Source organism: Euleptes europaea, chromosome 5 (assembly GCF_029931775.1).
Source record: "Euleptes europaea isolate rEulEur1 chromosome 5, rEulEur1.hap1, whole genome shotgun sequence".
In the NCBI taxonomy this organism is placed as follows: Eukaryota; Metazoa; Chordata; class Lepidosauria; order Squamata; family Sphaerodactylidae; genus Euleptes; species Euleptes europaea.
In genome coordinates, this window is record NC_079316.1 from 83,802,440 (window position 1) to 83,814,879 (window position 12,440).

General features: G+C 47.1%; 1 protein-coding gene across 2 annotated transcripts in view; it reads left to right on the plus strand.

Annotated features, from left to right (window-relative positions):
* Positions 1-2,930: 2,930 nt before the first annotated feature.
* RNLS (renalase, FAD dependent amine oxidase) overlaps positions 2,931-12,440 on the plus strand; it is a 124,801-nt gene continuing 115,291 nt past the window's right edge. For both annotated transcript variants that reach the window (XM_056849272.1, XM_056849271.1), the window contains exons 1-3: positions 2,931-3,025; positions 4,418-4,560; positions 11,245-11,403. In XM_056849272.1, coding sequence (XP_056705250.1) covers positions 2,931-3,025; positions 4,418-4,560; positions 11,245-11,403 — 397 coding nt within the window. The remainder of the gene's footprint in view (positions 3,026-4,417; positions 4,561-11,244; positions 11,404-12,440) is intronic.

The following is a 12,440-nucleotide window of genomic DNA, read 5'->3' on the forward strand; positions in this document are numbered from 1 at the left end:
AGGCAGCCGCAGCGAGGCCGTCCCTCTCTCCCTCTAAGGGCGGGGAAAGGCTCCGCCGGGCTCAGCCCCGAAGAGGGGAGGGGAGTCCTCCGCGGCCGCCCCTGGGGAACCCCCCACCCCACCCCCGACCCCTCCTCCTGCCCGGCGGCCGCGGCGATGGCGCGGGTGCTGATCGTGGGCGCGGGGCTGACGGGCAGCTTGTGCGCTGCGCTCTTGCGCAGGGCGCTTCCCCCGCGCGCCTTGGCGGTCGCGGTGTGGGACAAGGCCCGGGGCGCAGGTGGGTGCAGGGCGTCCCGTCGAGGCAGCGCGGTTTTTCCCCCCTCGGACGTGGATGCAAGCTCATTTCCTTCCTAATCCCCGGGGGGTGGAGGGGGGTGGGTTGGGCTGTCCTGTGGCCGCAAAGACCAGCGGGGGTTTGGCGGCGCCCCAGAGACGGACGCTTCCTCCCCGCACGCGCTCGCCGAGCCCCCTTCTCCAAATAGTGCGAGCTAGGGGGGGGGCAGCTTGCTGGGGGTAAAGGGAAGATGACTGGGGAAGGCAATGCCAAACCACCCTGTGAACAAAGTCTGCCTTGGAAACGTCTGGATGTGACGTCACCCCATGGGTCAGGAATGACCCGGTGCTTGCACAGGGGACCTTTACCTTTAGGGGGGGGCAGCTCTGCGCCGGGAAGCGCTGGCCGGTTTGGAGGCCGCGTCTGGGGAGGGTGGGGTTTCCCGAGGGGCGGCCCCTCCGCCGCAAGAATAATTGGTGGGGAGCCAACCTCTGGATACCCGATTGTAAGCCCAGCCTTCTAGGGAGCTCAGCAGTTGACCCATCTGGTGCATTGGAGTTGCCACTCTTTAGGTGCGCTTTCCCCCCATCCGTATTCTCAAAACTCAACGATAAGCCGCCGTGCAGAGTTTTGAGAATTCAGGAGGGGGAAATGGGCATCTAGAGCAGTGGTTCCCAACCTTTTTTGGACCAGGGACCACTAGGACTTTTTTGTTCGGCGCAGGGACCCCAAGGTTCAAAATAAAAATTCCGAGAATTTGAAAATAAACTTTAATCAGAACTGTTAGTTAAACATTAAACTTAGAATAATATTTGAATTTATATATTTTATAATAGAGAACTTTTAATTGAAAATATTAATTTATTATGGGTTTATAACTTTGTTTCGCGGGCCTTAATTTAGTTCTCGCGAACCCCCGGTTGGGAACCAGTGATCTAGAGAGTGCAGCTATAGGAGCCCCGTGGCGCAGAGTGTTCAGCTGCAGTACTGCAGTCCAAAGCTCTGCTCACAACCTGAGTTCGATCCCAACAGAAGTCAGTTTAGGTAGCCGGCTCCAGGTTGACTCAGCTTTCCATCCTTCCGAGGTCGCTAAAATGAGTACCCAGCTTGCTGGGGGTAAAGGGAAGACAACTGGGGAAGGCACTGGCAAACCACCCTGTAAACAAAGTCTGCCTAGTAAACGTCGGGATGTGACGTCACCCCATGGGTCGGGAATGACCCGGTGCTTGCGCACACGGGACCTTTACCTTTTTAGAGTGACAAATCCAATGCAAAACCTTCCATGAATGAATGGCCCATAGAGTCCGCCCTCCTAAACATCAGGAGAGCTCTGTCGTCTGGAGATCAGCTGCGAACGCATCTCCAGGCCCAACCTGGAGATTGGCAACCCTGCTGTGAGCAGACCCGCACTAAGGTCGCCATCCTGCATCTGGAAGCGGCGGCCTTCAAGACACCCACGGGTGCCTTGACGCTGAGAAATGCTCAGGTGCAAACGCACGGGGAGGTTTTGCCTTGGCTTTGCCGCTCTCTAGATGCGCACTGTCCCCACCTGAATTCTCCAAACCCTGCATGGGGGCTCATTGTTGAGTTTGGGGCCATTTATTCATGGAAGGTTTTGCATTGGCTTTGTCACTCTCTAGATGCGCATTTTCCCCATCCGAATTCTCAAAGTCCTGCAGGGGGGTTTATTGTTGAGTTTTGAGAATTTGGATGGGGGGAAATGTGCATTTAGAGAGCGGCAAAGCCAAGGCAAAACCTCCCATGCATAAATGGCATTGGGGATTTGGCTGGGGGGAAATGTGCGTCTAGAGCACTGGTTCCCAACCAGGGGTCCATGGACCCCCAGGGGTCCGCGAGAACTAAATTAAGGTCCGCGAAACAAAGTTATAAACCCATAATAAATTAATATTTTCAATTAAAAGTTCTCTATTATAAAATATATATATTCAAATATTATTCTACGTTTAATGTTTAACTAACAGTTCTGATTAAAGTTTATTTTCAAATTCTCGGAATTTTTATTTTGAACCTTGGGGTCCCTGCACCGAACAAAAAAGTCCTAGTGGTCCCTGGTCAAAAAAAGGTTGGGAACCACTGGTCTAGAGAGTGGCAAAGCCAAGGCAAAACCTCCCATGCATAAATGGCATTGGGGATTTGGCTGGGGGGAAATGTGCATTTAGAGAGCGGCAAAGCCAAGGCAAAACCTCCCCGTGCGTTTGCGCCCGAATTAATCTTTCAGGTGCCAGCCTGTTGCTATTGCCTTCCCCTTTGCGTTCAGGGACGGCAGCATCCTTTCCTGCGGATTGCTTCAGAGTAGCGTCTGATGGAGCCGAGGGGCTCTTCCTCCCGGGTACGCACGCGCGCGCTCGCTTGGGGCTCGGCCCCGGAGGCGTCCGCGCCGCGCGCAGTCCCCCCCTCCGAAGGAGCTGATTGGCTCCCGGCTGGGAGCGCGGAGCAGCCGTCGGCCGGCCGGGGTTGGCGGCTTCGAAAAGCGAGGCGGCCGAGCCCCGGCCGCGCGCGCCAATCGCGTCCCTGCCGCTCGCCAGTTGCCAAGGCTCCCGGGAGCAGGTTTGCCCCTCGCAGGAAGCTGATTGGACGCGGGCGGCGGCGCTTTAAAAAACTTCTGTCTCCACGCACGTGATTTTCAGGGGGAAGAATGTCTACGAGCCGGAGCAGCGACCCGAAATGCACGGCGGATCTGGGAGCTCAGTATATCACGCAGGAGCCCGAATATGCCCGGAAACATCACAGGTGAGCAGGAATGGACGGGTCAAAGGAATTGTTTTGGGGGTGCGTCACCGGGGCTGATGCCACTGTCGTAGCAGATGGTTGTTGAGACCCTTTTAATATTGCCTCGGTGCCAATGAATGAAATGTGTGTTTGTTTGCTTGTTGTTGTTTTTTATATAATTTTTATTAGTTTTTTATTGTTGTTTTTTATATAATTTTTATTAGTTTTCATATATATATATATATATATATATATATATATATATATATATATGAAAACTAATAAAAATTATATTAAAAAACAATATATATAAAAACAATAATATATATATGATATATTATATATATATATATATATATATATATATATATATATATATATATATATATATATATATATATATATATATATATATATACAGAGAGAGAGAGAGAGCAAGCAAACACACATTTCATTCATTGGCACCGAGGAAATGTTAAAAGGGTCTCAACAACCATTTGCTACGACAGTGGCATCAGCCCCGGTGTTTGTTTGCTTGTTAAAAAAAAATAAAACATGCTCAAGTGACTTCTAAGAGGAAGAAAAACCTTTTTTGAGCCAAAGAAGCCCAATTGCACTGAAAGCCGCGCCGTTATTGAAACAGAAACAATTTCAGCATGCATTCTCCATCCTTGCACTGCTTTCTCTTGCTTGGTTTATTCTTACATGTGCCCACTGTTGTGTTTACTGGCGTGAGGAGCCATGCTGTGTGTTTCAGGGAGTGGGTGACGGTGTTGGACTATCTTGATACGTACAGTGACTCACTTCGGGCTTTTCCAGATATAGATATATGAACGTAGGGGTTTTTAGATACAAATGACATCTCAGTTACCGTTGGAATTGACTTGCAAGCTCAGCTGAGATCAGTCCATCTCTTCTACGATTCTGTTTCCAACAACAGTTAGCCTAAAGTTGCCAACTACATAACTGTCCGCTGCCTTTGTGTGTGTGTAAAGTGCCGTCAAATCGCGTCCGACTCATGGCGACCCCTTATGGGGTTTTCAAGGCAAGAGACTAACAGAGGTGGTTTGCCAGTGCCTTCCTCTGTATAGCAACCCTGGACTTCCTTGGTGGTCTCCCATCCAAATGCTAACCAGGGCTGACCCTGCTTAGCTTCTGAGATCTGACGAGATCAGGCTAGCCTGGCCCATCCAGGTCAGGGCGTCCGCTGCCTTTAGCAGCCATTTAATGTGAAACTTCTTGGCCTTCCAGCCTTCAAGGTACCAGTGAGCCTGGGGAGGTATTAGGAGAAGCATACCCCCAGGTGCCTAAAGTTAGAAACTTGGAAAGAAAATACCAAAGTTCTCTTCTGGGGACACACCTGCCCAGCTGGCTAGTTAGCAGATTAATTTTCTGTTTCTGTTTTTCTTTCAGCTTTTATGAAGAACTGTTGTCCCATGGAGTGCTGAAGCCAATGACAGCTACAGTGGAAGGAATGGCAGTAAAGGAAGGAGTGGAGAATTTTGTAACGCCTCAGGGAATTTCATCCATTGTCAAGCATTATTTAAACGAGTCAGGTAATGTCCAGGATATTTGTGAAGGACAGGTTCTATTGGCTTTGTTTTTAGAATCACAATTATCCCCTGAAAAATAGTTAATGCTTCAGACACACTTTTGGAGATGGTGATCCAAAAATACATTTATGTAGTCTCACATCTCACTGATTAAAGGTTAGGTCGAACTTGGAGCTCCATAATTGGAACTTTTCACTTGGAACTCCTATGTGTTTTGGCCCTAAAAATAACTGGGAGAGGAAAGGATATGGATTAGGGCTACCACACTGGGGAGTGAAGGTTCAAAGCTGCCTCCCTCCAGCTCTCCGTAAAGAAGAAGATGGGGTCTACGGGGATGCCAGCCTTTTTATCCCAGGGCTGCCAAAAAGGAGGATGGCAGGGTCATTTGATGGGAGAGGCATTGTCTGGGGGCAAGAGTTAATCCCCCCCCTTTCCTCACATCTCTGATTCTCATCCATGCCCTCTGCGCAGTTGTCTTGCTCCAACTGCTGTTTTTTAAAGTGTCATGTTTCTACTAGGCCTTGGGGCCTCAGGGAACTCAGCTCCAGCCCAGTGTTGAAGGCAGTCAGTCTCCACCCCTCTTTAGGAGTTTTTCTTGCCTCGTTACAGGCCGAATCTTAATGTCCACCACCATACTCTTTCGTAGCTTGGTACGGAATATGGGGGTGTTGATTCACACTCATCCCCCTACCTTTGTCAGTCTCCTCTGATCCTTGTCTCCATAGTGCATGCCTGAGCAAATTGATACGCCTTCCATTTCCAGTCTACCATCGTCCCAGAATGAATGCTGCCATGTAAAAGTTCCACAATGTCCATGCTAAACAGAGATCCTGCCCTCAAAGTGTGCTAAGTTGGCCAAGTTGCGCCAGATACTTCAACTCCTTGGGGACAAGGCTTTTCTTTCCCCCAAACAGATAGAAAGAAGAAGAGTTGGTTTTGATATGCCAACTTTCTCTCCCACTTAAGGAAGAACCAAACCGGCTTACAATCACCTTCCCTTCTCCTCCCCACAACAGACACCCTGTGAGGCAGGTAGGGCTGAGAGAATGTGAGTAGCCCAAGGTCACCCAGCTGGCTTCATGTGGAGGAGTGGGGAAACCAACCCGGCTCACCAGATTAGCCTCCGCCACTCATGTGGAGGAGTGGGGAATCAAACCCGGATCTCCAGATCAGAGTCCACTGCTCCAAACCACTGTTCTTAACCACTACACCACGCTGGCTCTCTGCAACTCCTGGCTCGCCTTGGCAGCCATGGTAAATGATGAAAGCATTTAGTGGAAGATGGTATAAAATGTACTCTTCCCCATTCCTTCGATCAGGGTTTCCCACTTCCCACCCTTGCTGAGCCTGCAGACATTGTTAAAATTTTGAGGAAGGGTAATCAGCACCAGCACCAAGTAGTTGCAGTGGGGCCAGTGACAAAATGGTTTCCATTTAGGGCCTCGTGCACATTACAAAATGTTGACCAGTTCCACAAAACAGTGGTAAGCTCCGTGCTTCCCCAGGCGCCCCCTTCAAATATCTCAGCGTCACATAGTTCAAAAGGGTAATCCAGGGGAAATGCTGCAACGAAGGGAAGGGGAAGTGTCTGGGTGGGGAAAAGAGGGACTGGAGGCAGGCTTACAGTGCCATCCTAAGCAAAGTTACACCCTTCTAAGCCCATTAGCTTCAATGGACTTAGAAGGGTGTAACTCTGCTTAGGATGAACTTTCAGTAGGAAATTAGTCCAAATGAGATCACTATGAAGTAGGAACCTCTCAGTGGGAAATGCTAATATCTGCTTCAGCTCTTTCTAAGGCTTCAGCACTTGGTCAGCTAGATCCTTAGTACTAAAGTACTCCTGATGAATTTTTTAATTTTGTTTAATACATTTGTATCCCACTCTTCCTCTAAGGAGCTCAGGATGGCTTACATCATTATTTTCTCCTCCATTTTATCCTCACAACTCTGTAAGGTAAGTTAGGGTGGGAGAGAGTGACTTGGCCCAAGTTCACCCAGTGAGCTACCATGACAGACTGGGGATTTGAACCTGGGTCTTCTGGATCCTAAACTGACCCATATATATTACTGGTTCATTACTGAGAGAAGAAGAAGATTTGGTTTTTATATGCCAAGTTTCTCTACCACTTAAGGAAGAATCAAACTGGCTCACAATCACCTTCCCCTCCCCACAACAGACACCCTATGAGGTAGATGGGGCTGAGAGAATGTGACTAGACAAGGTCACCCAGCTGGCTTCATGTGTAGGAGTGGGGAAACAAATCAAGTTCTTCAGATCAGAGTCCACCGCTCTTAACCATTACACCATGCTGGTCCACCACCTGGTGGTGATGGTAGGAAGTACCATCAAGTCACAGCCAACTTATGGCAACCCCGTAGGGTTTTCAAAGCAAACGGTGGTTTGCCATTGCCTGCCTCTGCATCGTGACCCTGGACTTTCTTGGTGGTCTCACATCCAAATGCTAACCAGGGCTGATCCTGCAAGATCTTATGAAGTTGGGCTAGCCTGGGCCATCCAGGTCAGGGTTTAACCACCCGAGGGTTAGATAAAAGGGAGGCTTGTATCTCTCTGAGGCTGCTATTATTTCCAGCGACCGTGCTTATGTAGAATTATGCCCAATCTTACCCCTTTTCTTCTGAATCACAGAGATTGTGCTACAGATGATCCAAAACTCACTCACTGGATTTCATGAGACTGGCACAGAAGATCTTGTTTCAGTCACCAAGATGGTGGGCAACAGAGGAAGGCCAACAAAATGGATGCTGCATGAAATCTATGTGTTTGTGTGTGTATATGAGAGAGTGTGTGTGTGAGAGAGAGAAAAGCATGAGAGTAAGTGTACAAACATATAAATTCAGGGAAGATGCCTTATATTCTCCAAGATGCCATATCCTTGCGCCACCAGTGGCTTTGGTACCATGCCTCCTTAATTTTATATATTTTTTAAAAAATTACCTCATTGTATACTGGAGGTGGCTGTCAATCAAAATTGATATCACACCGCTCTTTGTAAATCAAAACAAAATTAAGAACAAGCAAAATACACAGAGCAGCGGCAGTTAAGTATCCAGGTTAGCTGACTGCAGAGGCCGAAAGCCTTTTTTGAATAAGTAGGTCTTGCAGTCCATTCTAAAAAACCTGCAAGGATGACTTGAAGGGAACATTCCATGATTCTGGGGCCACCACCAGAAACCTCGGCTCCTTCACTAAAAACAGTGAACTCTTTTGCTTGGTTAAGTGAACTCAAAGATGCAAATCTTAATTGGTGTATGTGGTGTGGGTGTGGAGAAGAATGATAGTCCCATAGGCATGCATATTCTGGGTCATTAAAGGTTTAAAGATTAAAAACCATCACTTTGCATCAATCCTTGAAGATAAACAGCAGCCAGTTTAAGTATAGGGGAAGGGCTGTGGCTCAGTGATAGAACATCTGCTTGGCATGCGGAAGGTCCCAGGTTCAGTCCCCGGCATCTCCAGTTAAAGGGACTAGGCAGGTAGGTGATGTGAAAGACCTCTACTTGAGACTCTGGAGAGCCGCTGCCGGTCTGAGTAGACAATACTGACTTTGATGGACTAGGTCTGATTCAGTATAAGGCAGGTTCATGTGTTGCCCTCTTTCAGTGAGGCAATGAGCATTCTGGGCAGTATTACTTTAATGATATCCAGGTGTGCCTTAACCAACCAAGAGGGGGATGGGTCTCAGATGCATATGGCGGCCTTCACAGCTCACAGCACCCTGGCCACATAGAAGGGGGTATCTAATATGTCCGACTCAGACTGTGCCATAATAGTAACATCCAGGTCTAAAAGATCTGAATGCTTTTATTAGGGAAGGACAGAGAAAAGCTATCGCAGCGATCACTAGATAACTTGAAATCTGGTACGTCGGTCAGAGCATGTTAGCTCATTGACCATTCTAAAGGGCTCTGCTAGACACGATTCAGTTGGTGCACTGGGGGCAAAGAAAACAATTGCCTTGCTGCTTCCATTGCTGCTTCATCGTCAGGCTTGCAAATTTTTATTTTATTTTATTTACAAAATTTACACTCCGCCTCTGTCCTCACAAGGGCCACCAAGATGGCTAACAAATAAAGACTGAACTGAAATGCATACAAAGACATAAAAATAAAAAAAAATTGAGCAGGAAGGAAGGATCACTGAAGGAATGCCAAATGAAACAAAAAGCCTTCACTTGCTGGTGGAAAATAGCAACAGAAGGGGACAGATGGGTCCGCTAAAGGAGAGATTTCCAGAGTTTTGGTGTCATGACCGAGAAGGCCCTTGGATTGCCAACCGTCTAATCTCTGAAGGCAGGACACCCAAAGCAGGGCTTCAAAAGATTACTATATTGGTCAGGTAGGTAGATGGTCCCAAACTGTATAGGACTTTACAGGTCAACTCCAGCACCTTGAATTGGTCCCAGAATCAAATTGGAAGTCAATGTAGATGGAACAAGACTCGAGTGGACTCCAGTGAGTGCCCTAATGGCAGCATTATCAACCAATTGAAGTTTGGAAACAGTTCTCGAGGGCAGCCCTATGCAGAGTGCATTGCAGTAATCTTGCAGTGTGCTCTGTCACATTCAGCATGAGTCTTCAGTGGTTAGATCTGCAGTTGTCTGTCTTCCTGCCTCGTGGTCCACAATTCCTCTGAATCCTAGGAGTCTAAGGCTCTACTCAGCTGGCAAAGAGTACATCCAGGTGCAACCCTTTCATTGCCCACACCAATTATTCACCCCCCTGCAACAAGGAACTCAACAGAGCTACTATCCTACTAAGTCTCGCAGAACCCTTCAGAGGAATCTAAAACGTATAAGTCTGTAAACCTCTGAAAGCAGTGCACTCATTCTTCCTCCTACGTCTTAATCAGATAATGACCCGTCTAGAACAACAATCTAATTCCAAGACATACATCTTCTGAATACTGGCCAGTACAAAACAGTAAACCCAAACTGTGTTTTGCTAATTGTCTAGGGCCCATTCTGACCATCATCAAGTCCATGGTTGCTGCAGAGTCCACGAAGTCATAATCTGCCATGAAGTAGGCCTCACTCAGCATGGATATTGATATCCCCCAAGTTCCAGCAGCCTAGGAGTCCCCGACAACAGACTTGAGACTGGCCCAAGCAAAAATCCACTGCACAGTTGGGTCAGTGGTGGAATAACGAATTCCTCAGTCTGATTCTGGTACCCACTACCAGTATCCATATTGGTTGTACCGGATATATTCTTCAGGAAAATCCAGAAACAAAAACCATGTAATACCTTTTATAAAGACCAACCAGGAAAACAAACACACACACAGTGCAGTGTGGAAGCTTTCAACTTCGCGAGACTCTTGTATCAGGCTGGATATTTTTAAAGGGGGGGTGGTGTGGGAAAAGAAAAAAATGTTTCGGGCTTCTTGTCTGCATCCTCTGTAAAATGCAGGCTTTAATAGATAAGATGGTGCTAGTGTCAGGTTGCCCCTTTAGCCCTCTAGGGAAAACTGACCATGGCAGCCCCCAGTTGACAATAATCATAATAAAAATATTAAAAAACCCTTCAGCACTTTTTATGGTATATTACAGCTCTTCACTTCCCCAGCCTCTGTCCTGAGGTTGGTGAGCCAAGACCAGATTGCCTGACTCATCCAAAATGGGTCTTAATGAGTCAGGCAGTCAACATGCCAGGTTGACTTCATCTTCCAACCTCAAATGGAGGAGGACAGTTTTTCTTACTGCTGATATGCAATTAACCAACCATAAGGTCAAGTTGGAATGAAGAGACCATCAACTTTGAATTGCTCAAGTGGCAAGATAGCTGGAAGGGATAAAGCTCTGGATTGCGTTCTGCCTTCACTATAAATCGACTTCTCTTATTGCCATACCTGTCCTGCCCCAGAGCACTGATAGAAGTGGATTCACTACCTACTCTTTTGCTCTCAAGAAGAGTTGGTTTTTATATGCTGACTTTCTCTCCCACTTAAGGAAGAATCAAACCTGCTTACAACACCTTCCCCTCCCCACCTTGGTGAGGTAGGTGGGGCTGAGAGAGCTGTGACTAGCCCAAGGTCACCCAGTTGGCTTCATGTGTAGGAGTGAGGAAACCAACCCAGTTCCCCAGATTAGCGTCCGTTGCTTATGTGGAGGAGTGGGAAGTCAAACCCGGTTCTCCAGATCAGAGTCCACTGCTCCAAACCACCGCTCTTAACCACTACACCAAGCAGGTTCTCAGAGCTTCTGTATGTAGGGCTCACGTTAGTGAAAGAAGAGGAAATCTCTTGTCTAAGTTGGCACTGCAGGGCTGAGAAGACAGAACAGTAAGCTAGGTCAAGGAGAAAAGATTGTTGGCAGATTGATTTTCTTGCCCTGTACATCTTGTTAGAGGGCGGGAAAGAACAAGTTCATTAGGATTGAAGGCAAGGTCAAGAAGCCGTGCAACCAGGAAATGCTTCCATTAAACACGTGGGGGGGGGGGAAGTGAAAATAAGGTCCATTAGTTCCACTGGGGTTGCTGCCATATAACATGTTTAGAGAGGACAAGCTAAGGGCAAGAGAGATCTCTCCAGTTCGAGAGTAACACATAAAAGTAAACGCCCAAGCCATGAAAAGAGAGCGGTGTTGCATAAAAAATGCTTAGTATTCAACTTTTAGCTGTTTGAGTAATTAGTCTGGTGTGTTTCATGGCCTCTCTTTTTCAAAGCAGGTGCCGAGATCTTCTTTGAGCACCGTGTTATGCAGATCTGTCTCAAGGATGGGAAGTGGGAAGTTCGCAACAACACAGGCCTCTTGGAACAGTTTGATATTGTTATTCTCACCATTCCCGTTCCGCAAATTCTTCAGCTTCAAGGGGACATTGCAAACAGTAAGTTTCCATGTGCCGCATTTTGTTTTGCTTAATTTAATCTATGCGTATTCAAGAAGGATCAAGTTGAGCAGGGCTGTTTCTGGTTCTTTGAAAAGGAGAGGATATTTTGTGGTCTGCAGAGGTCATGCTGTGTGCAGCGGGCATAATACAAAATCCTTATCTCCTGTCTTGTTAGCTCAGTAAGGCTGTAGCAACTGAAAGGCCACTGACCGGTGAGGAAAGTAACCATGGTTTTCACAGTGTACTAAGATTTGTCATTTCTTTTTTACAATGAGAGAGACTGTCCGTTTCTCCCTAGAATTGCAGACAGGTTTAGGAACATGAGAGGTTCCTTAGCAAGCTGCTACGCGAGCATTTGCAAGTTGCGTTCTCCTTTTACAGCTTTGCTTCAGAGGGAGTAAACATTAAACATGGGGCTGCTATTGTCGAAAGCGGCAGGCACGCATTTGATTTCTGCCTGTTCCTCTAGTTCTCACTGGTGGGGCAGACGTATGCCTGGCCTGCACTCTGTACTGAAAGTGGGGGCTTAAATGATTAAATGTTCTTATGTACCTGCATAAATCAGTCCCAGCGCACAGAACACTAGTTAGTCAAGAGTCCTCTTGGACAAAGCTAACAGACAAAAGGCTTTCAAGTTTACAGATTTCCTATCCAGGTTTTCCCTCAGACCTCTCTTTAGTAATGAATAAGATACTCAACGGACTTAGAACAAAGGGACCATCTTGAACTATGTGGTGATGCCAGAAGGAAATGCGCACCCTCCATCTAGGGACAAAGCACCCCATCTTTTCCAGTGCTCCCACATTATCTTGAATTCTTAACCATTCCAACTTTTTGCAGACTTTTCTTCTTGGCCAGACATAATGCCTTATCCCTCAATGAATTAACTGGCAGATTTTTGAAAACCCCAATCAAACAGAGAGTCTGCCCATGTGGAAAGGCAAAGAAGGAAACACCCATTTTTTATTCAGTTGTGATTAATATTCTTCTATAAGATCTTTGATTACTCCATTGATTTAACACTTTCCTGTATG